The 27,932-nt window shown below is 43.5% G+C and overlaps 1 protein-coding gene across 1 annotated transcript; it reads right to left on the reverse strand.

The window, feature by feature from the left end:
• On the reverse strand, positions 1-27,932 carry TTC9 (tetratricopeptide repeat domain 9). The gene is made up of 3 exons (XM_059849652.1): positions 27,566-27,932; positions 5,974-6,156; positions 1-832 (listed from the first exon to the last, which is right to left on the reverse strand). The coding sequence occupies exons 1-3, from the start codon at positions 27,930-27,932 to the stop codon at positions 753-755; spliced, it is 630 nt and encodes a 209-aa protein (XP_059705635.1). The 3' UTR covers positions 1-752.

Below are 27,932 nucleotides of genomic sequence, written 5' to 3' on the forward strand. Positions count from 1 at the left end.
TTGTTGCCTATGAATAATTTTTATTTGCCTTTAATGAATTATTTCACAGTTTTTCCCTCACACTGTACACCATGCTTTCACAGTCCATTCAGCGCTCTGTGGTGGCCCACAGCCTTCTCCTCCGGCACCAGGACAGCTCTGCAGGGGGTTCATAGGGTGCTCTGTGCTTTCATCAAGAGGATGTTTAGAAACAGTTTTCACTGACATTAGACTGGGAGCATGTGAGCTCTCACTGGAGACCCAAAAACACACACTGGAGAAGCAGGCAGAGGGAACTGATGGTAAAAAGGCATTTGCTGTTCCCTGTGGAATGACCAGTGGCTCTCTTGGTTTCTTAGCTCTTCCAAGCTCCAGTGATCACTCAGAGCAGAAACCCTCTGTCTCCAACTTGCCTGGTCAGGAAGTCGTTGTTCTGGGGGTTGCTTCCCTAATAGGTAACAGGCAGTCAGTTCAGGACCAGGCAGGTCCCCCAGCATTGCCTTCTCCAGGTGTGTGACACTGTCTGGGAACAAGGCTGGCTGTAGTTGTTGTGCTCTTTTGCCATGGGGAAAGGGTATTACCATGGTTGGCAAGCAGCCATATCCAGCGTCCAAGTCTCTTTCATTTCAAAACTGGTATTCAATGAAGAGCAAGGGAGAGTGGATGGATGAGGAGATGAGGATGAGGCAGAGCAAATGGGAAAATCCACCAAATGAGCTTCTAGGAAGGAAATGTTCCCCCCCTTGAGCACTTCAGCTGAAGTGGCTTCATTTTCACAAGGTTTCCTTCTCTCTCTGGGAACATCTGCTGAGCTTCATCTCTGTCAGCTGGATGTATCGTATGACATTGGTATCTGCAGGGAAAGAACACACAGAGGTATGGTGGTTACACAACTCCTTGTGGCAGACAGACAGAATGCACCTTCATCCCTGGGACATTACAGGGGAGCAGCATGGCTCCAGCACTGTGTGCTGAAACGGTACCAGTTGGAAGGGACACTGAACCAAACCCGGAACCTTTGGCTTTGGAAAGCGTGGTCTGAGTTGTGCTCGTCATCCCTGTTGCTCACAGTATTGCCTCACTAGTTTTTACTTTCTCTCTGATTATGCTTGGTCAGCACAGCTGAACTCACACAGCTGAAACTATCCAGGTCATGCTTGCCTGTATTTGTGGAATGACACATCTCTATCAGCTTGTCTTCCTGCAGTACCTGCATGCAAGTCCCTAAAGGCATTTTGTGTACGGTTATGCTCTGCCTTTTCAATCTCTCACTCTGTTAACACCCTATTCCACTCTTTTCACATTTTTCCATTATGAATAGAATTGGGAAGAGCATCCTTCACATTGTCTTGTACCCCTTCTTCCCTTAAATTTTCTGCTTGGATGTCCTTCCACCATTACACTTTTTCTGCAATTTTGTCGTATGCTATATGCTGCATACTGCCTTGTCTGTCTTGTCTAATGAAGTTCCTAGAGGTAGAGAACTACTGATCCACCCTAGTAGAAAGCTGTGATATCCCAGCACTGTGCAGGTGATAAGCTGAGCCTTCTTGTTCCTTCCAGAATTTCAGAGCATCAACACACCCTACAGACTATGTGAGTTTGGCTTTATCTCCTGGCCTCAGCCCTAGGGGAACCTGATTCACCCTGAATCACAGGTTGATCTAAATGAGTATGTGACTCCAGACAGAGCCGATGATTCTGCAGTCACGGTCAATCCTCTCTTAAACCAAGCTGACTTCTATCATGAGGAAAACTTCACATACTCACAGCACCCACAAAGTGGCAAAAGCCACGTAGTACCAGAAAGAAGCAAGTAAAACCACAGGCACTTTCACTGTTGTATTGATTTAGAAATGGTTCTTTGCTCAGAGCCTTGCTCTGACAGCCAACCAGAGTCAGCTTGGCCTACTGAAGTTATTAGATCCTCAGACACCAATCAGAAGTGCAATGCAGTCCAATCAGAGGACAATCTTGTCTCCTCCTCATTCAAACTGCAATGTGTTCCACATGAGCTAGGGAAATGAGAAGTGCTTCAGCTTTCAAAGTGATGAACAAATTACTGGGAACATGTCCAGCACTAGTGAGGCTGGGTATTGCACCCCCCAAAGCAGTTGTGGGTGCAAAGATTCCTATAAAGATGAAAACATCTCTGTTGTGCCCTCTGCCAATGCTGAATCAGTGCCAGACAGATCAGTTTCCTGCCACACAGAGCTATCCACAAACATGCCACAGGGCATGTATGGGCCATGGCCATGCTGTTGTGACCTCTCAAGTTGTCTCTGGTGAGATGGGTCTCCCTGCTGAGTTTTCTGCAGGTTCAACTACATCATTCTAGGCACTCTAGAGGGTGGGATTCAATGACTTAAGCTCCTTAACCCATTTGGGACATTTTTAATGAGCTAAGAATTCTGCTGTTGCTTCTGTCAAACAAGATGCACCAGCATCCTGGGCTGTTTATGCATTAGCACTTCTTACCAGTCCAGCAAATTTTAAAGCAGCTTAAAAAAAAAAAACAGAATTATTTCAGCTGTGCAGCCTCTTGGAATGAAGAAATTCAGTTGAGGGGGTAGTCCTGAATTTTAGGCTTAAAATGAAATTAGTGCAGCTGGCTGAATTAAAATGAAATGAGCGGAGGGCAGGACACACAGCCTAAGCAGGATCCTGCTGTGCTGCCTGCATCTCACTGTGACCTCTGCTCTGTGCTCTTCTAGGCTCTGATGGGCTGTGCTCTGGGTACACATCCCCACCACCAAGGTACACGCTTGGAAGGCCTGCCTGGTGCAGGTGAGAAGGGATAACTGTGGGCATGTCAGGAGATCCCACCTGGGCCCGCAGAGACTCAGCATCTCACTCAGGGGGCAGAGGTGGGCTCATACTTGGGAAAGGCTGCCTGCCTCCTTTGGCTTTCAGGAAAGGTACTGACTGCTGATGGCACAGCTTCACTCACCTGGGAGATTTCAACATGCCTGGGAAGCCATGGGCAAAATGATTTGTAGCCTGACAGAGGGTGGGAGACGCTCCCATTGCAAGCTATTTATAAATCTCTCAGGCTGGTTTTGGTATGTTTTACTTCCTTTGTGAGAGCCATTATTTTACCAAGGAAGAATAATGAGAGCAGCACTCTGTTTACAGGAGTGGAGCCCTGTCTTTGTCAGGTTTTTTCTACCAAACAGTATTGCACCAAACTAGCTCTGCCTGCAGAAGTATTTCAAAGTTATGTGGAAATGTTAATGAGAAAACAGATCCACTGATCCCTCTGTGGATAAAAAGTGATCCCCATTGGCTGATGTGGAAATAAGAAAGAGCAACTCAGATAAGGGGTCACACCTATGCAAAGAAGTACTGCTAGAGCTCCAACGGGAATGTGTTTTCTGGCTCTTAGGACTGTGCCTGTGTCTCTCTGCAGAGTAGCCTAATGCTATTTTAAAGGTCATTTCTGTTTCCCCTGCAGCTTCAGAGCCCAGTTGCTTATCTGCTGTGCAGACACCATGGCCTGGGTTTTGTTCCCAGGATTTCTGAGTCTCAGGGGTGCAGGAAGGCAGCGCCTGAGTGCAGCCGCGAGCCCGCGCTACACAGCACAAAAAACATCTGGTCCGGGCAGCCTGCGGGATGTCTGAACGTGGGCTCCAGCACAGGGACAGCAGGGACCCCAGTTTGACATTACCAGGCCATTCCCAGCTGATGGTCTGGTCTCAATCCCAGTTAATCCCTGCCCTGACAATGCAGCCCCAGTGGGAGAGGGCTGAACAAGGCTTGCAGCAAGGTACATGTTTGGCTGCCAGTGCTGCCCCAGCCTCTGGACAGGGCTCATGGAGGGTCCATGCATGCTCTATATGACTTAACAGCAGCTTCCTTCTCCCTTAGTAGGAGGGTTATACAACTATCTCATGTTATTTCCATCTCCTTTTGTGATTTTTGTTTGGAGGTGGCACAAGAAATCAGGCCAAATTCAACCTTCCTTCACCCTGGGCAGATAGTGAATAGCCATAAGGGATCTGCTGTGCTGACAGCCCTTTAGAACACTAAACCCCTTTGCTAACTAATTCCTCTTTACCATTCAAAAGCTCTCCCATCAAAGAGAATAACTGCCAGTGATTTGTGCCAAAAACATTCCTTATTAGAAAAAAAAAGAACACACAGAACATGACTGCAATAATAATCAGTGAGCCTGGTGAAACCTCAGATAAAGGAAAACAATCACACTTTGCAGGTGGAGACATTTAAAGTGGAGACAGTGACTTATTCCAGGTCACATAGTAATTGTTGATAGTGCTATCTAATTCCTATTACTGCATTTTAACAGCCACATCCTTTCTTACTGTACATATTCAATTCTTTCTCCCTGAATGCCCTTCAAGTTTTCCATAATCATAAATAAAACAGTGGAACAACAGCCTTGAATGGTCTACAAATAACAGGAAAGAGTCTGATGCAGAGCTGAAGGCCAGAACTGGGTTTTGTATACATTAAGGGCCTTTAGGGACACTTTCTGGTATGTTTTTGTAGCAAGTGGTATTTGAAGTTGTTGCTGTTGAATAAATTAGTATTTATTTCAAGAAGCAATGAGGAATACCAAATAAATAGTATCACAAGGAGGGGGGTGGTAAGGGAGCACAGAAACATATTTAAAAAATGGAAGCTAAGCTGTTCAGCTAAAATAAATTTTTCCCATCTGAATCTAGTCAAAACTTCAAGGTTAGGATAACTTATTTTCAACTGACTACTTTTCTCTTGCATATGCTTCTCCATTTCCTGATTCTGGCAAGGGTTGAAAGCAGAAGGGCACACTGTAAACTAAAATAGGCTAAACTGAGCTTTGAAACACATTTGCTCTGGGAGTGTGGGGTGCACAGCTGTGCTGTCAGACTGCCCGGAGCCCATGGCCAAGCACAGCAGATGGGACCAAGCACCCTTAGGGGAGGTGGAAGAGGAAGGAGACCCCAGTACGCTCCCAAGCACACCCTCCCTGATGGTCCTCCAGGCACTGCAGGAGACCTGCAGGGCCAGTGCCTGTAGGACATCAAACACATCTAGCTCCAATAGCCTCCCTTCCCCCTCTAGTTCAATGAATATCAGTTTCACCATGCTCCACCAGGACCCAGGCTTGCCCCTCTTTCCCACCCAGTTCTCACTCCTCTCAGATTCATATGAAGAGCTGCTCTGTAGGATTTTCTCTGCACATGGCTTCCATTTTACTTTCTTGAAATTCTTTAATTTTGAGTTCTACAAAATTCCTTTCTATTTAAAACCACAGTGTTGTTTTATCTCTCTATGATTTCTGAAAAATAAAAGCATCATCTCTGCCTCACCTTCATCTCTGGGCTTTCACCCACCTTCTGAGGCTGGGCAGGTTAGCATGGAGATGGTTGCTCTGGCAAGGCTCAGTTGTTTGGATATATAATTTCATTGCTGCCCCCAAATGAACTGTCTGGTTTTGACAGATGGATGACAGACACTTAACAAGGAATTGGCTGATTTCATGGCAGAAGCTGAAGCATCCTGATGAATGCTTTGTGGGTAAATGTCTGTCTCCTTGATCAAAGCAGAATACTAACCCTTTACTGAGATGGCAGAAGGCTACTGAGGATGACAAATAGTCTCCTGGCATTGCTAAGGGGAAAAAGCTTTTTTCTCAGAGAGTCAGAAAATGTAATGGTTGAGGTATACTCTTTCTCTGCCCTGCTTTCCTCTTCAAAAATAAGCTAGTGAGGGAAAGAGAGGCAGGATCCTCTCCACACCCTCAGCATCCCAGCAATATTGTCTTCTTCCAGGTCATGCTGCAGCCTTGGCAGCAGTTAATCTTTGGGCTCTGTGACCTTGCTGCACTACCCACGAGTGCTTGAAGGGGAGTCCAGGCAAGGACATACAGTGAGTCATGCATGCTCATCCCTGTGGAAATCAATGCAGTCAAGTCTAGGACAGATGACATCTCATGGAAAGAAATACAAAAGCACTCAGTGCAAAGCCACATCCCTGCTCTCTTCTCCATACCTGTTGGCTGGCGGGATCTTGCTTCTTTCAGGTAGTAGAGGGCCTTGTTGAAGTCACCCAGGTGGTAAAATGCCACTCCTGATCGATAGAGTGCCTTGAAGTTCTCGCCTTCCTTCTGCAGCACTTTGAGGCAGTACTCCTTGACCCGCTCATAATTCACCAGCTCGGCCTGGAGCAGGCAGGCTGCAGGGCATGGGGAGGATGGCAGACAGACAGACAGGAAAACATTAGTGCTGGAGTTTCCCCTGCTCTTTCAATGTGCACGGGAGAGGAGCTTAGGTGAGGGAAATGACTCAGCCCCGTGATTCAAAAAGGGATTGTTTGCCAAACCCGATTGTTCCCAATTTAAATACCAATGCTTCTATTTTTGGTATTGCAAAGCAAAGGGATTGTGTTTACTCCCGGGAAACACATAGGCACATGAAACACTGAGGGAGAGAGGGAGAACATAAACACCCCTTCACAGCTCTGGAATGGCACACAGTCTCGTGTGGAAGTGGCTGGCTTTATTTGTTGTGAAATCGCTTCCCGGACTGTGCGCTGGAGCTCTGAAAAGTACAAAAAGGAGGACTAACAGTTATCCGACAAGGAAAAGGGGGGATAAATTGGATCAGATTTCATATTTGGCTTAATCCCAGGTTCTTAGGTTTAAAAATAATATGTAATTGCCTTTTATCCAGGAGATCCTGTACAGAGTTTTACTATAGGAAACGACAAGGGGTTCTGCCCTGCTGGAATGTGCTGTCAGCAAACCAGAGACACCTGGAGTTGTAGTACAGGGAACAAATGTGCTATGCTGCCTGCTTTCTGCTAAGCACTGCAACACAAGTTCATTCCCAGAGGTGAGTTCTGCCGACTTCCTAAAGGAAAAGGCAAACAGTAAATAAACAATATGTTGAGAGTTCTATGTGCTGAAGGACATTTGTTGCATAAATGTTCAGGAGCTGAAGCAAGTGCCCATTGTGATTTTCCCACAACTAGGAGTGAAATAAAGAGGAAAGGGGAAGATCCCTGAGCTACGCTATACAGCCATGCTCGTGGCTTTCTGTAGTGCCCACTCCACTAGGCTAAATCTCATACAGGTGACCTGAGCATTATGAATGGCTTGGGCAACACTGACAAGAATAGGACATGGTGCAGTCACAGTTCCAGGGAAATAAAGTTGTGCTGCAACACAAGCCCATCTAGTGCTGCAATCCAAGACAACTTTGAAAATGACACAATTTGGGGAAGGAAGGCAGAATGCCACTGCAGGGTTCAGTTCAGAGGCTGGCAGTGTCAAGTGCCAGGGTATGAGGAGAAATTTCTCATCGCAGGTGGTGTTACTCAGTATGCCTCTGGCAAGGAGGAAACTCAGTGCTCCTGGAAATCCAAGTCATCACAGGTCAGGTGTCACCAATGAACAGCCAGACTTCATTTCTTGCATGTAACTGCAGCTGAGAGGATATGGCAGTGGGTCAGAAATATGATGCACTTCTTCATCCCCTTTCCCCATACCCCTAGAGTAAGCCCTACAACCCTTTCTGTACCACACTTTACTTCATGAGAAGGAGGCTGACTAGATGACTTCCTGAGATCCCTTCCAACCTAAATTATGATCACTTAATGTGGACAAAATACATTTCTAACCCAAATACACCTTCAAAACTTAAACAGCTTTCTGGGAACAATCATAAACAGGCTTCTACCACCAGAGCACTGAAGATGGATTTAACAAGGACTGCAGAACTAGTCCCACTGCAGGTACGTTAAGTGACAGAACCATTACTAACAAAAGCTTTGTCCCATTTGCTTTAATAATGGAATGTCAATATATATTCTAACAGCTCCTGCCATTATGTGCATAGGTATTGTAAAAGATTCTGATTTGTTATTTGATTGCCAGTTAAAAATCACATATATTTCTAAAACCTTAGTGGCATTTCCTTATCCAGAGTTTGTCCCTTCCTATTTGTCACACATTGATTTTTCTCAATCTGTTTCTAATGGAGCTTGAAATAACTGTGCCTTGTTTTTCTTTATTTTTTAAAGCTATTGGAAAGATGGCTGTGTAAATTTACTGCTGGCTTCACTGGCCTGGAAGCAGGATTGCTTTGTTTATCTTCTGACCAGTAACATGTACAGCAGCAGTGGCAGTAGCTTTCTGCACACCGCCAATCTGAGCCAGCTTTTCACGTCCTGTGGAACTGTCTTTCAGAGCAACTAGGGGGTGGACTTCAGTTTCTCTGTTCATTTGCTACTTGGTATTTCCAGTGAGAGTCACAGAAATGACTCTGGGAAAAATGATAGGTGGTCTATTCATATATATTACCTCAGTAATTCCATACTGCTTCACGTATTCATTGAAAAGAGAAGAAAAACTCTCCCACATCCTGCTATTTCATAAACCCAAATGGGTTTCCAGATATCCAGCTGGGTTCTTTCTGTGACTCATGCTCACAGTAAAGCTTCTGCAGGGCATCCCCGCTAACTGTGCACGTGGCAGGGAGAAGTCAGTACCACATGGCCAGCAGGAGAGACGTGTGTTTATCTGAACAAACAGAGCAGATGGATGTGCAGGAAGCAGTTCTGCTGGAAGAGTTGGCCACTTGGAGAGCCACTGTTGGAAGCGCCTGTTGGAAATGAACCTGAAGGGAGTATCTCCCTTATAAATATTTAGACATGTGTGCTTCCAGTTCTTGGTGGCCTGAAATGATCTTAATCTACTGTGATCCAACGAAAATACTGAGGCTGTTAGTAATTCAGCTTTCAGAAATGGAGGAGACATGGAATCTTTCTGCTTCTTACCTAATTCAGTAAGGGGAGAATTGTTTTGAAAATGTGTTGTTCTCCTAAACAGACATGTAACTCTGTCTGGGAGTGTTTCTTTACCACATCAAACACCTTATCACACTCCTAATTTCATACTAGGCCCCCAGTGAATTCCTCTGAGGAACAGAGCTCACTCAGACAGATCAAATCTAGAGGTTTATCCAGATCATCCTCCTGCTTTCTTGAAATTGAATGGGCTTGACCCTACAGAGCGGCAGCTCTAGTAACTCTCTGGTGATTAGAAGGGTGCTCTTTACTTGCAGAGGCAAACTATAGTTGCCCATTCCCACAGATTTTGTTGTCACTGTAGTACAGCACCTGGTGATTACATCTCCCCCACTCAGAAAGGTTGCTTACCCTGCTTCCAACAGAATGCAACAGATATCCATCATATTTGGTTGTCGTTCTCAATTTGGCAGCTAATTCATTTTGTCAGCTTAAGCAATAAGTAATTCTTTACTTTTAAGCCTATGTATGTCACATAGTGGTAAGAAGCCCCATCTGCTGTAAAGTAAAATCAAATCAAATCAAAGTCATCTTGAAACTACTGGGTGTAATGTGCCTTGGGAACAGGGAGAAGGTTAATGCTATTAACTCCAGAGGAGGGGCTCTGTCCATCATGCTTCCCAACTGACTGCTGATGTTTAAGCAAGAAAACAGAAAACATGGCTGTTTTCTTCACAAGAGTAATGTTAAGCCTAGATTTATACATTTTAATTAGTGGATTCAAATCTATGCCAGCCAGCTCCATTTTAGAGGTGCAGTATGGATCTGGTACCAGTAGATAAGTGAGCTAATTTGTATAGCATTGTTCAGCACAAGGTTGAGCAAAACAAAGATTAAAGCACCTGTGGAGCCAAAATACATCTACACCTTTAATATTTACCAGCAGCTGTGGCAAGCAATGATGGGAAGTTGTAACTAAAATCCTGGCAGTTGAGGGGTTTGGATTCTGCTTTATAAATAATTTTGAATTTCAGAGTATCTTTCAGGACATTATCCAGGCTTGACAGGTACCAATGAGAAGGGATCCATGACAGCTTTTTTATTCCAAAGGCTAATAACTTTAATTGTTTATGAAACATCACTACATTTCTATACTGATTTTTGTTTGGCTTCAATTTGCTAGCCACACATTACCCTGAAAAGCCTAGGTATCCTTGTTGTGTTGGTACTTTGAGACTCTGATCAAGTCCTTCATCTTCTCTTTATTAGATTGTATAAAGTGGCATCTGGAATCTCTTACAAAAAAAAAAAAAAAAACCCCAAGCTTATTTTTTCAGCTTTCCTTACTTCTATAGCTACTCTCTGAGCCCTCAAAATGAAGTTCAACTGAAAGTGCTGTCAGTTAGCGTCTTACTACAGAAACCTCTTCTGTGAGTATACCTATGCAGGTTATGCAAAAAAACTCAGTTTGGCCCTAACTTTTGGCTTCTAATTTTGGCTGAGCTAAAACCTACATCTGGGAGTAGCATGTCCAGGCTTTAACATGGAGATTTTGAACAACATCAAGAGACTTGCTTAGTAGCTAGGAATTATCACCAAAGGGCAAATCTTCATTTCAGAACAATTGTCCAGAAACATTTTATACCGGTGGCTAAATTCCCACTGTAGGTAAAGTTCAAGGTCTATCTATCTTACAGAACACTTAAGAGAATGGGCTGAACTGCTGTGCAAGAAGCATTAGGGCTGTGCAAGTATCCCTACCCTGTGGCATGTTCCTTGGGCTCAGCACACCGAGATGAAAATGCCTTTGCCTTACAGGAAAATCTTGGGTTACAAACTCATGTTTCACAAACTCCTGTTTTGTTTGCTTTCACTCAGGTAAGCTGGCTGCACTGCCTATTTTTAGGATTTTCTCGTGCCTTTCACTGAGAGAGTCAGCTGCTTATAACTTTGCTGGTCTTTTAAGTTTATAACATAAAATATTCCATGTGTGATATCCACCTTTGATATCTGCTTTTGGAAAATGTTGGAAATGACTGTTTAGGGATTTTTGAAAAACAGGCTAGGGAAACACAGCTTATTTTCCCCTTGTTAAAGATGTCTGGTCACTGCCTCTTTGAATGCATCTCATGCCCTCATCGTTTGGCTTTGCAAACAGAAATCTGGCAGATATCCTTTGTGTCAAGCAAGTGCCTTCTGTTATCCCCAAGGTAATCTTGAGCTGGCCAACTGGTAACCTTCTGAAAATAAAACCAGTATGGTACTGCATATAGTACTCTGTAGAGGTATGCTCTAGAATCTGGTACCCAAATCCTTTGAATATTTAGTCCACCCTGGGCACAATCTAATCCAGAAAAATGTTGTGATCTGAAAACTTTGAGATCATAAAAATCCTCTTTTTGGCTCATTGGTCACAGGAATAAAGAGCAGAAAGTGGAAACCAAGCTAAGAGGAGTTGCTTCAGTTATGATAGAAAGATGGAGAGGCAGAGGCACAGAAGGGGTTTCTGGTGAAAGCAGTGCATAAGTGAGAACCGAGGTTTATTGGGAAGGTAAATTCTGGGTGGAGTCTGTGAAGTTAAGAGTTTGGGGCATTGTGCTAAGGACATAGTGCACAGTGCATCTCATGCATCCAGCCTGGAGACCAGGAAGAGCATTTATAGCAGGGCAATCCAGACAGAAGAAACCAGTCTCCCTAGCTGGGTATGGCAGCAGCATCTCTAGCACACCACTTAAGCACAATCACATCCCTGCTCTGAATCACCTTTTCCAATGCTGGGATATCACCAAGGGACACTAACCGGCACTGCTGAAAGGCTGCCCTTGTAAGCAGGGCAAGGAGTAGGTGTCCTGCACAAGAGTTAATAAAAAGTCATGTGGTTGAACCACTCTTATTGACCTGTGCAGAAAGGTCTGAATCCAAATGACCTTTCTTTTCAACCCTTAGAAGGAAAAAGCAGCCTGTATTGATTTGTTAGTTGCAATGCAGAGAGAAGTAGCTAAACTAATTACTGCTTAAACCTGAAGTGGATCTTCACTCTTTACTGTGTTTATTCTTGACTCCACCCCTAGAGTTTACCAACATATGTGGATTATTCCTCTTTAGCAAGTGCTAGGTACTCCAGCCACTACAAACTCAACCTGCATTTCACAAATTGACAGTGTCATTCCCAGAAATAACCGCAATTAAACTCTGCAAAATACTTCGCTTTCTGATATGATCTCACCTTAGGTATAGCAGCCAGCAGTTCACTTAAAATCTATTTAATTGCAGGAAGATGGTTCCTATTCTTGCTCTAGGCTTCTACTTTAGGAAACATGATTGATACTTTAATATAATTCCTTCAGGGTTTTATTCAGACATTTGATTAAGACCTTCATATATCATTGAACAGGCTTTGTTCTCACATCTTTTTAAGGCTCAAAATAACAGGGCAGACTAAGAGAGTCCTGTATTTCAGAAGGCTTGGTGATGCTCTCCCTCAGAAAAGAGAAAACATGGCAGTGGTAAGTTCTAGTTTAAGCATTTGGGAAGAGAAATTATTGGAATATAACAACGATAATAACAATAACAAAATCCAAATCAAACAGGAGGCAGTGGGGCAATAGGGGATGTGGAAAGAAAAAATATTTGTCTTGGATTAGACATTAACCTTCTAACCCCATTAATCTCTGTTTGCTGCAGACTGTGTAAATGGTGTTGACAAAAAGCACATGGAGTTTACAATGTTCACTGGAAGAATTAAAATGGATGCCATTACTATATGAGACTGAAAATGTCAGTCATGTGTTAGTAATTTGAATATAATTAACTTCTAAAATAAATCAGGTAACATGTGACTCACAAGATGATGCTGAAAATGTAAAGGGTTATTTTAGCTTTAAAGTCACCTTGGACTTAAATACTCTAATTTTAATATACAGCATAAAGAGAACTGGCTACTCGAATGCTTATCCAATTTCTCTGGTTTTATTGAGACTGAGTTTGTAAACTGCACAGGCTACATGTAGAAGGCACAGCCCAAGCTTTAACCTATGTTTTAACTTGTGTTAAATTTTCGATAGATTGGCACTAAAAGAAGCCATATAATGTGTGAATGTAAGAAGCCTGTAGTAGAGGAACTGAGAAAAGCACCCATATCTCCACAGAGCTCCATGTGTGCTGTGCCTTTCAAGAATGCAAACTAGCATTCCTCAAAAGAGGATGCTTAAAATATCTATTTTTTTTTTTTCAGAGAAATGCTGCATGCAGTTTCCCTACTAGACTGAAACACTAATTAGGATCTAGAGTTTCCAAACAATCTCTTCCATTAAATATTTCTCTTCTTTCTCTATAGTCCAAGCTTGCAAACAAAGAGAATTTTCTGGCTTCTCACCAATAAAAAGCTAATTATAGACAGCTTGATAATGTCTGACAATAATCTGATCAGCTGACTCCTAGTTCCTAGACAACTTTAATGGGATGAAAAGGGAATATCACAATGACAGTACAACTTTCCAGCCAGTGGCTCTCATTTATTCCTCTCCAGGTACCAAAAAGGCCTAAACATACTCGTATGGTTCTGTTTGCAGGGAAATGGGTGGAAAATTAAAATGCAAACTGTATGACAGGTTGCCGCTCTCCATAGGGAGGGATTAATGCTAAATGAAGTGTGGATCCACAAATGTTTGTAGAGCCCAAAGTGAGCCACCTCTTCCAAACAGCCTTCGCCTTCTTCTCAGCCTGACTCAATTTGTGAACAGATACCAACTGTTCCTCCCCGTCCTGCCATCCTGGCAATGCTTTCCTTCCAATACATAGCACGGTGTCTTTCAGTTCTCTGCTGCTCCCGAGTCCTTCATACCCCCTCAAGAAGAAGGATCTCAACTTCATCATCCAATTAGTCTTCTAGGAGAGAGAGAAGCAGTAGCAGTGACTGAAGTATGCTGGTGCTTCCACCATGGTACACGTTAAAAGGTATTCAGTAGTTCTCAAAGGAGCTGCTGAGTCTGTGTGTCAGGCATTTTGTGTCCGGCAGCCTACCCTAGGACTAATATGAGCTGTCAGAACAGATCAGTTTAACTTCAGCCTGTGATAGGATGATCAATCTTGAAGACAAAGGAAAAACAGTAGATATCTTGGCTTTTACGCTAGTCAAATGACAAATTTTAGTACATTTTCTTAAGCAAGTTGAAGAAGCATAGTCTAAATGACTAGACTTAATTCTGTTAACAAAATGAAAGGCACCATTTAGTAGTTTGCACTGATGTGTCCTAGGCCCCATGGCATTTGGTATTGTCAACACAGACCTAAATGACAGACTGCAGACTGTCTTGTCATTTTGCCCATAACTTCTAGATGTGAGAAGCTAGTATCTGTTGGAAGGTAGGGGCAGAATTGCAAAGGATCCCCACAAATTGGTGGTGATGTTCTGATAAAAACAGGATGCAATTCAACAGTGGCAAGTTAAAGGTCCTACAGATATGCAGGAAAAGACCCAAGTGTGTAAGTCAAGCACAGGAACAGGTAGTTGGAAAGCAATTCTGCTGAAAATCTGCAGGAGGACCCTGACAATAACAAGTGGTCCAGAGAGGACAGGACCTCACCAAGACAGTGAGGGAAGCGAGGCTAACCCTATTCATCCACATAAGAAAAAGAAAAAAAGCAACTCAAACTCAAAGAAGGTTATAACCAGGAAACTATCTGTTCTCCTTGTACTCAGAAAGTAAGAAGAGGGCTTGCATTTCAGCTAGGAAAAACTCTATAGCAGTGAAAAGAGAAAACCTTTGAAAGAGACTGCTTGGAAAAATTGTGAAGGTTCATAGCTTTGCAAATACTTAAGAACAAGTTAAGCAAATGTTACTTGAGATATGTCTTATCTGTACACTTGTACCACCCATGGGTATGGATAGAAGACTCTTGGCGGCTCGTCAGTCCCATTCTTGATTGTCCTGAACACTCAGAGCATGAACATCCTGGGTTGCCCTTGACAGCTGCCATTTAGTTCTAATTCCTATCAGAAGGTCCTGTTGGAGGATGTCATAGCAACATCCTGGCCAGACATGGGGACAGGTAAGTATTTAAGGACAGCTGGCATGACTGCTAGCCTTTGCTATGTGATTATATTCCACTATCTCATACTTATGTAGGTTTGAAGAGCCTATTTAAAAGTATTCATTATTTCTGTATAATGATTCTTATGCTACTTTAAGATAAGTTTGTGGTGATTTTTGCTTCCTTTTTGTCACAAATTCAGTGATGTAATACTGCAGTTTTCCTTCAAAGGGCCAAGGCTTTGAGAAGCAAGGAATTTCAGCCAACTTTTCATCTGATCCCCATAGCTTCTGTTTTGTAAGAGTATTTTGACCTAGCACTTCCTGTAGTTACTAGTCATTCAAATCAAAACCAGAGGCTTACTGAAAAATCTTGGCAGTGGTAATATTAAAGCAGTAGTTAAAATCTAGATTTCAAGCAAACAAGAAATTTCTGAAGCCAAAATCTGCCTCTAGTTCTGTATCAGCAAATCTTTATTTTACCAAAATAAAGAGCTTCACATGGAGATGATCTTTATATTGCACCTTTGTTTTTTCTCAGCCAGAAGAGGTAGGAGCAAAGTCCTATCAAAGCACTGATAGAGCAAGAGATTCAGTCAGGTTTTAATTACTATGACATTTTGATTCTATAAACTCTAAATTATAGAATTTGATAAATTCTACAAATAAATTCTATTCTATTATAGCTCCTACTGCAGCCACATTAGAAGAGATGGATGTTCCTTCTGTTTGTTTTTGCCAAGGCTGTTATTGTTATTGTTGATCTGCCAGGTTAAACACCCTGGAGGTTTCCTCCTCTGTGACTATCTAGTAATCTTTGACCTGTCTTTATCTTTTAGAATCAGTGCTCATCTAATCCAGTCTAGTCCAGTCAACTAGACATGCTTGGCCTTCAGATCTGTTCCAGTTGCTATTTATTCCACTGCCTCTTTGTGGCTGTTTGCTTTTGCTCACCTTGTGTTGCTTTACTTTCTCACTGTGGCACCTTCTCTACACTGTACCCTTTCCTCCTCTGGCCCCCTGTTGCTACTGACACCCACTGAAGGAGTCTTGTCTCTTGACTTGTTTTCACAAAGGAAAAGTACACAGAATTTTACCAGAGATCAGCAACAGCAGACAACCATCTAGTAAATGTCTGGTGTTCAGCAGCAGTCGACTCCAACAGCTGCTATCAAATATTTATAATTCTTACTGTAATATATTAAACACTGAAATTAAGGTCTTAATGGAATTATGGTATTTTTTCAAAACCCATGTAAGACAAAGAAGGAGAGCCTTCTGTAAATAGGGAAGCACTTTGGAGGACATGAGGGATTTCAAGCTGCTTTCTCTGCTGAAGAGAAATGCATCCTTTGCTCACAGTAGGTCAAACAACAGCGAGCAGCACTGTGAAATGCAGCTGGAACAGCATGAAGGCTCTCCAATGAAGTCACAGACAGTTGTGCATGCCACAATGGCCTCAAGCCTGGCTTACTGCAACATGCTCATTTTGGGATGAAAGCTAGGACTTTATGCTGTACCAGGAACACAGCACGATGATGTGGCTGGATAACATCTGTGTGCTGTGCCCTGTGGTGGCTCACAGTTCACCTCCCAGGACTCGTCAAAGAGCTGACCACTGCAGAGTCTGCTGAGGGGTGGAGAGCAGGCTTACCATGTAAAATTGATTGGGACTGAAATGATTTTGGATTTTCCTTGAACTCTCCCTAGCTGAAAAGATTCATCTGGCAAGATGGAGATGTCAAATGAGGAAGAATATTTCCTTCATTAAATTAATTACTCATTCATATGTTTTATCCAGATCCAGTGTAGCCTAAAGCTTTTCCATTTCAATGATGTTTTGAAACATAGAGAAACCTTTATGCCTTTGTGGGAGGGATGGAGAGAACAACTGACAGAATCAAAGAGGCAAATCAAAAGTTAACTGTTTTCTAACTGAAGAGAGGTATAAAACAAAGTTCTCAACCTTATTTTCCTTTAAAATGCATCGAACAAACTTCCCGAGAAGAGTGATTTGTCAGCAACAGCGGACTAACCCTGCCTGTGCCAGGCTGTCACCTGCCTGAGCTTTGACAGGCCACGTAGAGGCAGGTAAAGCATCACCCTATCATGCAGTTGAGCCTCTAGTGTCCCTGCTTCTTCCCTATCTTCCATTTATACCGTATTAGTTTAGTATCATTGATACATCTCTCTTCCTCTCTAATCGAGCTGGCCAACAGGTTACTGAGAGGGGACTGACAGGCAGACAGCAGAATACATATGTACTTATGACTCATTTCCTTTGGAAATCAGGCTGAAAACGAATAAACTAAAGACCAGAGGGATGATTCAGAATATTATTTGCTTGAAAAAGTCAGGGTTTGAACTATGCAAAAGCATAAGCCAGTCCTCTAATAAGATGTTTGCTCTTTAATATATGCTGTGGCAAAGCACTTCAGGTAAAAATCTCAGATCACTCCCAAAGCCTTCACAAACCACATCTATGCAGTGAATTGCTGGCAGTGGAATAATGAGACAAGAGTGCATCTCTGATTGGGGGTAACTTTCACCCCAATAGTGGCTGTGTTCAGGCACCAGGAACACCAAAAACATTGCACTGAATCAGTACAATTCTCTGTCTTGACTGTGCCTTTTGGATTGAGCTAAAACAGCAGAAGATACAGTGTAACAATTATGTAATGAATGGGTTCTGCTGACAAGGATACTGGTCTGAAAAGCGATCTCTAGTAGAATATCTCAGGAATAATTTCAGAATGGAGCTTGTTTAGTGCTTTATTAATAGCCAAAGTCAGAGTGACCCACTGACTGTCAAGTTCAAAAATACTGTCAAAAGGGATGAGGATGACAATGTCATATATAAAGAACTACATGACCTAGTACACAGAAGTAAATTTATTTGCAATAGAATCTGCTGATACAAAATGTAAGACCATACTAAGATTTTTTTGCTATAATTTTTGAGCTCACGAGTTGGAAAAAAACAAAGAGGAAAAGGATGTGAATACACCAGATGATCAAAGAATGACAGAGTCACTTATATGACGTGGCCATAGATGGGGAAATTAAAATCTTTAAGAAGTTTATTCAAAAATTCAAACCAGTTAGTAGTGGTTCTCAAGCATGAAAATGTAATATTTGCTTTTCAATTTTTATCCTATTTAATAGGGCAGTGAATGTTCTGATTAGCTGTATGTCTAAGCCTTCTTTTCTGACCTTATTAGGTTCTTTAACTCCATGATACCTTCTGGCACTTTACTCCCAAGTTAATCAGATCTGGGGCTTAAAAAATATTTTGTATTAATCTATTAATTTAATTTACCACCCCACCCCATGAGCCACCTCAGTTTGAGCTCCATCACAGTAGTTAGGGAATGTAAAAAGGAAAATCAATCCATTTGCTTTGTACTTCCAGCATAGGTGAGGATCTTACTCTGCTCTGGTTTCCTTGCAACATGAACACGCTACTGTGTCTTAAGCAATTAATCATTGCAAAGCATTTAAGAGGACAGTAATCTAGGATTTGAATTATGTTAATATTAAAAATATATGGTGACTAAAGGAGTTGAGACTTAACTTTCCACCACATTGTTTGATGAAAGAATGATTGCTTCAGGTATGGTACAGAGATTCTGACTTGATCCTTTTTGAATCACTAGACAACAAAAAAGGTGCCTTTGCAGAACAACAGCTAGGGCTGATTTAGGATGGTTTTCCAGAGCACCCTAAGACACTCCTCTCATTCTTTCAGCTGATCTTGTAGTTCTGCTTCTTCATGATCAGCTGGGTGGTGTGATGTTCTCCCTGGGCAGCTCCTGTTTGCTTGGATTTATTCTCTGAAAGTGTGGATGAAATAAAATCTTTCTGCCCTCTTCCTCTCTGGAAGCAGGAGTGAGCAGAGGAATGTGAATTCTTAGATTGTCCTTTATATCATAAAGATGCTTTTCATATCATGGTACATTTCTGGATTTCATGGTGACTGCAGGGATAACACAGCACACCGGGGATAGATGTTTGTTAGTCACACTGGTCCAGGAATAGACAAAGGAAGCACTAAAGGTCTGACATAAATTTTCAAGTCCCAGACATATCCTTGGCTTTTAGTTTACTTCAAGAGTAAATTTCCTCTCCCATACACTAGAGAATGTGTGGGGGAAAGGATACCCCACTGCCTGTTTTGTATTCTCATCTCCTTCTGCTTCAGGTAGCAGTAAACAGCTTTGCTGTCTGGAGTGGAGTCTTTCAAGCTGGAAAAGGCTGAAGATAAGCAGCATCCAACTGAGCTGATCTGAAAGCAGTCTTTATGTGTCAGGCTAAACCTTACAGACTCATCAGATGGGCAGCAAATTTTTGCCATTGCCTGACTGGGTTCTACTAAGAGGGCCCTGAATGCTCTTGCTAAGGTGACTTATAGCAAGAATAAGGTGACTTATACTCAAGGTAACTCATCTGAGTTTCATCAGGTAGGAAATCAGCTTTTTGTCAGATGTCTCTGATGTAGCCAGGCCAGAACAATGCCAGGGGCGTGGAAAATGACAGGTGTAATCAGGGCATCAAAGGAGCTTTAGAATCAAAATTTGAGGAATGCTAGTTTGGTGGCTCTTTGCTGGCTGACCCAGCTGTTTCTTTCCAGCAGCTCCCGGGCAACTGGATCGACAGCTAGATTATCAGAGTTTTGCCGTCTGCCACTCTGATATGAAAGGAGTTGCTGTTGCCATCGATGCAGAACAATCTACATGACAGCCCCCTAAACTGGCAGCAAGTAAATGCAGTGGGCAGTGCTCCCACTAAAGAAAGAAAGGGAATACTAAGCAGTGGCTATAAAAGTAGTTGCTTTAGTAAGGCAGAGATTTGATCTGTCAAACACAGATGTGCTGGAGAAGGAAAAATGCTGTAGCCTTGCAAGGAACAATCAGTGTCCTGGGTCCTGAAAAGCTTATGTAGCAATGTAAAGATGGCTGTTTTCTGCACCCAGGGACATGTAAAGGGTTGCAGTTCCTGCCGTGTGGATGGTACATATGAGTGAAAAGGACTAAGACATCACCATAGTCAGGACCCTGAGACACAAGACTTGCCAGGCAATTATGTTTTTCTGGAAAACATCCACAACTACTAAAGTTGCAAACAGCATGGGATTGCTTTTTCCCCCCACACTTCTGGTGGGAGGCTATTGCAGAACTCTTCAGTGATGGCGGCTTACACTGCCTAAGGCTTTCAAATTAAGTATGTGCTACTGTGATCGGCAGAGTCGTGGTCATGGCCACACAGGACAAGCATGTATTAGAATTCATGGCCCTGATTGGAAGAGTTGGTCATTTTATCAAGGTGAGTGACACAGCATGTAAAGATAGGAAATAGAGTCTCATGCTTGCACGCATACAGTCTGTTGTAGAGAGGTCACACAAAAAGAGGTAACCAGCAGCAACTGACTGGCTTCCTGTAAATGTCACATCACCCACCGAGGGGATGAGAGGACCTCACTGGCATAACAGAGATGGGGGGTGTCTGGGAAAGAACAAAGCTTTGTGTGGGAGGTCAAAAAGTCTGACATAGTTGTGTTGCAACTGGGACGACAAGTAAAGGAATTCAAAGGGTAGAGGCACGGCCTGTGCAAGCAGCCCCGACTTCTGTGCAGAGACACATGATGGGAGAACTGGGTACACAGGACAAAGACAAGGAGAAGCAGATGGTGCTATCCAGCCTATGAGCCTCAGGGCAATGGTGTGTCAAGAATTTTGGAAAGTGGGGAAAATGGAGCAGATTTTGAAGTAAAGATCATGACATCAGTTATTGCCTATTCACAGTAATAGATTATTTCTGCCATGTCAAGCTATGACAGCTGAAGACCACTGCTCCCAGCTGCCACTTTTGCCATAGGTTATCAGAGAAAAAACATGACTGTGCCTAAACCATTTCCATGGACTGTCTTAGTGCTGTTTCTGGCAGTGTCCTAAACTCCAAATGGCTATCCTGAGATGGACTTTTCTGCTCCAGCCCTACATTCAGTGGTTACCATTTTCAGCTGCCTAGGCAAGGGTAGAACACCCCTACTACCATCTCTCAGCTTCACTCAAGCAAGTGTGCCCCAGCTGGAGTTATGTTCAGTATTTCCAGTGAAGCTTCCACAAACTGCACTGACTCTACAATCTTTGTTAGAGAGAACAGAATAGTAGCACTCCATGCCACCACAAGATTTACCTGCATTCATCCATCAATGTCCTGAGCCTGCTGTTTCCCATCCAAGATGCAGTGCAGAAATGAACAAAGGGAGAGAGATTCCTGAGCAGCCTCAGTAACACCTTTCTAGTTAATGACAGTTAATTCTGACTTTTTTTCAAAGCATTTTTAACCCTTAATATTGGTCACTGGTATGGTCATCTGAGTAAGCTGAAACCAGAATTAATAACAGTTGTTTTCCTTCCCTATCAATTTCTCATCCATGAAGCAAGAGAACAAATAAATAGCCAGTAATTTTTCTCAAAAGTTTATTAAGTATTTTCTCCCCTTCTTCGTTTTGCTTCCTCCATTTCACAGTCTTTTGTAGGTTACTTTCTGAGACACAACACAATGTCGAGAAGCTGGCAACATTTAGACCTCCCTTTTTATTTATACTGTTTACTTTTATTGTTCCTTTCCTCACAGCAGCTCCTTTACCATCCTAAAATCCTAATGCATGAACTCCTGATGATCCTCCATTCTTGGAATATCTGTAGCAATGCCAGAGGACAGCAACAAGGAACTTGGGATGTGCTGCTGAACTGATAAGCAGTTCTAAGAGAAAGGCTGGAGAAAGAGGCCTGGAACTGGGTTAGACATTTCTGGGCCTGAGCTCAAGTGAACAGCAAGAAGAGAAGGATTTTCCACCTGCTGAACCATTCAGAAGTGGCCCAGCTCCCAGAAAAGGTGGTAACTATGGAGTTCATGGATATATTTACCAATTGACTGGGACCCAGCTTTAACACTAGGTTTTACTGAACCAGCTGAACCATCTTCAGCACAGCACTGATGGAAACCTGTGGAGGTGTAAGAGGTTGTGACTCATTGCATAACTCTTGCTGAAGGAAACTCTAGGACAACATTCCAGAAGAGGATGGAGTAAAGCTGGAAAGATGTGCTACTACAGAACTCAGAAAACAGCAGTGCTCTCGTGGTGGAAAACAAGCAGTACTCTTAGGTAAACAAATTAAGCACTCTGTTCTTGGAGAGCTTTGTGATTTTCGGTATCTCCTGCTTCATCTCCCATAGTAAGCTGCAGCTAAACTTTGAGGGATCTCAGGTCATCAAGACTGCAGCTCCTCTGGACAGTCTGGCCAGGGAATCTAAACCTTCTCAGTTCTCTGTTTCAGGCAAATGTTGACAAGGTCAGCAGGGATAGGCTTCTCCTCATGCAAAGGGAATTAAACTTGTGGTAGAAGAGGCTGCAAAAACACCTGCAACCCACAAAGCCTTAAATTTTGAAAAGGCTTGGGGTAAATAATAACATATATGGAGAAAAACACATCTTCTGCCTCAGCAAGAGATGGACTCAGACACATATCACTTAAACCAAGGTTGGTGGCAGCTTGCTATCCTTTCTCTTCCCTCCCTCACGCCCCCCTGGCATCTGGATGTATTTCCATCCCACCCTTTCAATGCACAAGAAACTCTGTGAACAGGGGAGATCTTTGTTATCCTAAATAAAAAGGAATAAGTGAATACTGAGTATTTCTAAAGAGCAATTCATGAAAATAGCTTTAAATTACACGTCTTTCTTAAATACATGTCAGAGTTTGGGCCTATCACTAAAAAACCACACCACACGCAGCCATTGGTGTTTATTCTCTGCTGCAGTTGCACCTGCCTGGAGCAGTAATTGCATCAGTCCTGTAAAACAAGGAGCTTCCAAGCATTTCAGGCTGGTCAGATGTATCTAAAGAGTGTCAGGAAACACCCTCTGCCACGAAGTGAAAATGCAGACCACATCCTGCTGCTCTGTTTGCTGCTGCCCCTCTTTCCCGCTGTATGGCATCCTTATAGAGGCTAAGGATGTTTTTGAGAGTGTTTTTGTTGATGCAGTACATTAAAAAACCCCATCACATCAAGCAACAATCCAAGACTGCTTTAACACCCACAGCACCATGTGTCCTGGTAGAGTCTGTACTTGCTAACGGCTATATACTTGGATGGGCTTTTAGCAGAAACTCCTTTTGACGTCTCCTAGTGGGTGGTCAGTGGAAAGTTTTACCAGCTTTTCTCAAGTTTAGTTACATTTTTATTTGGATTACGTATTATAAGTATTTGGATTTGGATTTCTCACCAGAACTGCTCACAGAAGACCACACAATTGACAGTAATTGGAAGTAGTACCTACACCCCAGCCTGAGGATGCTAGAAGGTTCCTATGCTGCTGGAAGTGTCATGTTCTGTGGGACTGTCACTGTGACCTTCACATAGCCATTGGAATGGTACCAATGCAAATTTCTGCCAGTGTAAGAAGCCAAACACCATTTTCCAGACTGAGATGTATCTAGGAGAGCTAAATTTTTTATACTCTGTCCAGGCATTTGTGCCCTTCTGCCAAGACTCCTATAGTAAAACACAGGTACCTGAATGGGAATATAACCACTCTACATCTACTTTACATTCATGTAATTAACAGCTTTACAGTACTCCCAGGAGGTCAAAAATGCAGATGGATAAACTGAAGTTTACAAAAGATTTGGTGAAGGTAATACAGCTGGTTAGCACAGAGAGGGAGGATTAGCAACCAGATCCCCCAGTGCCACTCGTCATCCCCAGATCTCTCTCTGGTTCCATTTCTCCTGCCAGAATTAGCTCTAGAATTTCTGCATGCTTAGGAAAATCAACAGAGGTTTGCTTATCACATTGCAACATTCCCTCACCAGAAAAGCTTAAAACTGTGCTTACCCTTAGCATTTTGCTGCTTTGGAATGACTAGGACTTGTTTCTCTCTGCAGAGTAGACATAGTGCTTCTAATCCTGTAAACTTTTAGGCAGTAATGGTGGCATAAAATAATCATTGCATTTAATGGTTGCATTTGTAGTTGATAAATGACCCCCATCTGCATGCAGTACATAAAGCATTTGAGCTTCTTCTAGATCAAATATGCTGTACCGAGTGGAAGGGAGATCAAGACCTGAGGTGTATTTGGCCAGTTTACTTTTCCACAAGCATTCTTTGTACATCCATCTGTTTTTTAAAAGAACATAAACCCCTAACTCGTAGAAAACTCAGCTGAATGCACCACCAGGATGAGATTGTGGTCCTTGTTCTTTATTTTTCAACAGGGCTGAGAGAGGCAAAAAGAGGTCAAATGACTTCCTCAAGGTCAGAGACCGCCAGTGAGTCATAAAGAAAGGACTGTTTGCTATACAACCCTGCATTCATTCTGCAAGGCTCTATGCTGCTGGTAGGCTTTTGTCTTTGCCTACCCTAGCAATTTCTGGGAGCCTTGGCCATGCTGCTGCTCTTGCCTCTGGTGACATTCATCAGAATGACTTGTGGTAAAATGATGGGGTATTGGCAGGCCTGTGCAAGAATGCAGCAGCACAGTTGTGAAGGGCAGTCCCTTTAAGGCAAAACTCTTGGAGCTTAAAATGAAGCCCGGCTAGCAGCTTAGTGAAAGAAACATGATCTGCTCTGCCAATGGCAAGTTCTGAAAATCCTTGGCTGATTTAAAATAGTAATTTTTTAAAAATCACAAGAACTTAAGACCCAGCAGATCTGGGATCCTTTGAAATGGGCTAAATAGTTTAGGCTGTGGGTCTACCATGCAGCTCTACAACAGCAGACCTTGGAAAATACACCAAATATTGGGGGGCTTTTAATAAATATGTGAGCTGGCCACTCCATCTTACAGTAGAATTGCCTGTTGAAGGTACTCTACAAAACAAGTGGACCTAAAGAAGAATCTGTGTGCACCTCTCTGCCTAAATTTACCTTCAGCAGGCAATGACAGGCACTGAAAACCATTTAGTATTTGCCCACACTCATGCAATTGGTCAGATTAAAAAAAAAACAACAAACTAACTAACAACCCCAGCCTTTACCCATGAGATCACACAAAATCCCCTCTGGGTTTATTTCTCACCTATGTATATATTTACCTATAGTTGATGCTCTCTGACTCTCATGCTGCATCTAAACAAGTCCATGTGTGTGTGCATCTGTAGCTGTGATGCAAAGCGTCTCTGACAGGTGGATGTGTGGTGCCCACATGAAAAACAACAGTGCAAAAGCAAGGTGGGCTTCTCAAATGCCAGGCTTAGAGAGTAAGCGGAGGTGCTAAAAGAACTTGATAATAAGGACACTCAGATGACAGCTGGTAATGCTACCGGCTATACTTCAGAGCTAAGTGAAAAGCTGCCTTCTCCAGAGCTAACATGTACTGCTGTTATGCTTTCTGCACTATACAGATTTATTTATTTTAGAAACAGCTCTAGGCAGCCAGCAGTGCTCAGAAGCAAAACTCCCTGCATCTCCTCTGCTCCCTATGTCAAGGAACACTGATTTCAGCTGAAACAGTACGTGCTGGTGCCTCTGCTAGAGCCCACAGTGTAAAGAAACTGGTGTCTTCTGCTGCATCACACTTAGAAAATGAAGTCTCACTGCTGCTCATGTCTAGAAGCTGCTATTAGAAATATGTACTAATTATTGTTACATTTCTGGGGAAACTCCCTCTCCTCTCTTCCTTTCTCTTTCAATGTAAATTCACTGATTCTCCTGCTAGAATGGGAGCTCTGTGACTCGGCTAGGAATAAAAACACTGCAATTCCAGTTTAACTGCACACTCCCCTCTCCAGCATGCAGGGCATTTCTTTAAAACTGCTTGCAAATAGCTCAGCAGACACACACAAAGCTGTGCCTTTCTGAGACAAATGCTGCTCTCTTCTCTGTGCATGCCATCTACTGAAAACATGTGACAACTGCCTGTGAAAAATGACAGCTTGACCTGCTGTGAGGTTATCCCAGGAAAAGTACTGCTTGTAAGTCCAGGGTTAATTATACTCACCTCCTCCTGTGTTCATACTGGTTAAATTTAGGAAAAAATCTGTTCATATCTAGGATAAAGATGGAGAATGTTTCTCACACCAATTGCTACTGCTGACGAGATCAGATACAACCAACAGTGACAAAAATTCCTTGCACAAACATAAAACTGTAAAAAAGTGAGCTGGACAATGAATAACACAGGACAACTCCATCAGCAGGAGTCAAGACATTTCTAGCAAGTGGAACTTGTGTACTGGCAGAAAGTGCCTCAGAAGCAAATTCCATTTCTCTCTCTCACTTCATTTACTGTCTACCTACCATATCTCATTTGTATCTAACAAAGATAGTGCCTGTGAACCCTTTTTCAAGCCCAGGAACGCACCAAACTATATTGTTCAGAGTATTGTGGGCTCTTTGTGTAACCCTGCCAATCTATTTGATCCTTGCCAAAAACAATCAATGGATTTTAAAAAATCTGTGAACAGAAATTTGTAGAGAGACAAAATTACTTCTGTGCAATTATGGTATTGCTCTGAAATCTCACTTGCCTCTCCACCTACGAGATTTCAATAGGCTTTCGAAGGAAGAGTATTTGGAAACATAATGAAAAGGAGCTAAAGTGTGCTCCCCATTAGATCCCAAAAGGCACACTGAATGGAAGAGATTGGCATGCATTATGATGAGAGGATGCTGGCATGGTGTTTCAAACCATGCACTTTATACTGCATCTTTTCTAGCACTAGAGAACAGGAAAAAAAGCTAACCAACTCTGTCTAGAAAGCCAAAAGCTAATGTCCTGATTTGCGCCATTTTTTACCCCCAGGGATATAAAGGGTGATGAGTGACCCTTCATCCTTCTGGAAAATAGCAGAGCTTTTTAAATGCTATTATTTTGTGTATCTTGTCCAAGTTATGAATGCTGTCTTCCCTGGATGTACCAAGGCACAAGTTTTTGTTGTAGAGATGCTTTCAGGTCTGGAAAGAAAAAAACCATGTGCTGCTGGGGACCAAAAATAACATCTGATCCTGCACTATTTGGATAAAGCTTCTTGAAGTCAACAGGAGTTCTGTTTCTGTAAGGACTTCAGAATCAGACTACAAAGTAGTTAAACCCCCCACCACTCCTCTCCATCTTCCTGCAGCACTTCTAAACAGATGGCAAGGAGCAAAGGGAGTCGTGATCAAATGTCTACTGACCACAGTGATGACTGGAAGCTAGCGAAAAGCCAGGACTGTATTGGCTTTCAACTTTCAGTGCTAAGAAGCCAAAAAATTCTTTTTATATCTGGTAGAACTATTCGGAGATATTGCGCCCAAACCCTTCCCCTTCCTTACATCAAATGTGGTTGGAGTCCGTCTCTCTGTAACACCATTAATTACAGGCTCCAGAGCCGGAGCTGTGGCGAAGGAACTGAAGGACATCGCGGGCTGAGGGTACAGCGCAGCAGGCAATCTTGGCCATTTCACAAACCACGATTTCTGTCAGCCGGAGCGCCCCACGCACGCACCGCCGCCCTGCCACCTGTCTCCCGAGGGAGGAGGGCACGGATTCATCGGGGGCAGATGGAGCCGCCCGGGAGAAGGGCTGGGGGTGGCGGGCGAACCCGAGCGCCAGAAGCGGCCGTACGCCCCCTCCCCAGCGCTGCCCGGAGCAACACGGCTGTGCCCAGCGGGAGCGCGAACGCGAAAATGGAAGCCAGAGGAAGGGAAGGAGATGCGGCGAGCGGAGCGGCAGCGCTGCTCTGCGGAGGGGGAGGGAGGTGTGCGCGGCGCAGGTGGGGACCCGCCGCCCCCCGCCCGCGGCCCCGCTGACCTGCCAGGCTGTTGTAGCAGTCAACCTCGATGGCCTCCACCGCCTGCCGCTGCTCCTCGCTCAGCCCCGCCGCGGCGGCGGCGGCGGGAGGGCGCTGCCCGGCCGGCTCCTGGCTCAGCAGCAGCAGCAGCGCCTTCAGCTCCAGCAGGGCGCGGTGGTACTTGCCGATGGCCTCCCGGAATTTCTTGTCCTTGTAGCACTGCGCCCCTTCGCTCTTGAAATCCAGCGCCCGTCCGATGAGCTCCTCCGGCTCGGCGATGCCCGCCGCCGCCGCCCGCGGCTGGGCACCGCCGGTGGGGCCGTGCCCATCGCCCGCCCCGTGGCCGCCGGCGTTCAGCTTGCCCGCCGCCGGGCTCGCCCTCTCCAT

This window comes from Haemorhous mexicanus, chromosome 6 (genome assembly GCF_027477595.1).
Source record: "Haemorhous mexicanus isolate bHaeMex1 chromosome 6, bHaeMex1.pri, whole genome shotgun sequence".
Taxonomy (NCBI): Eukaryota; Metazoa; Chordata; class Aves; order Passeriformes; family Fringillidae; genus Haemorhous; species Haemorhous mexicanus.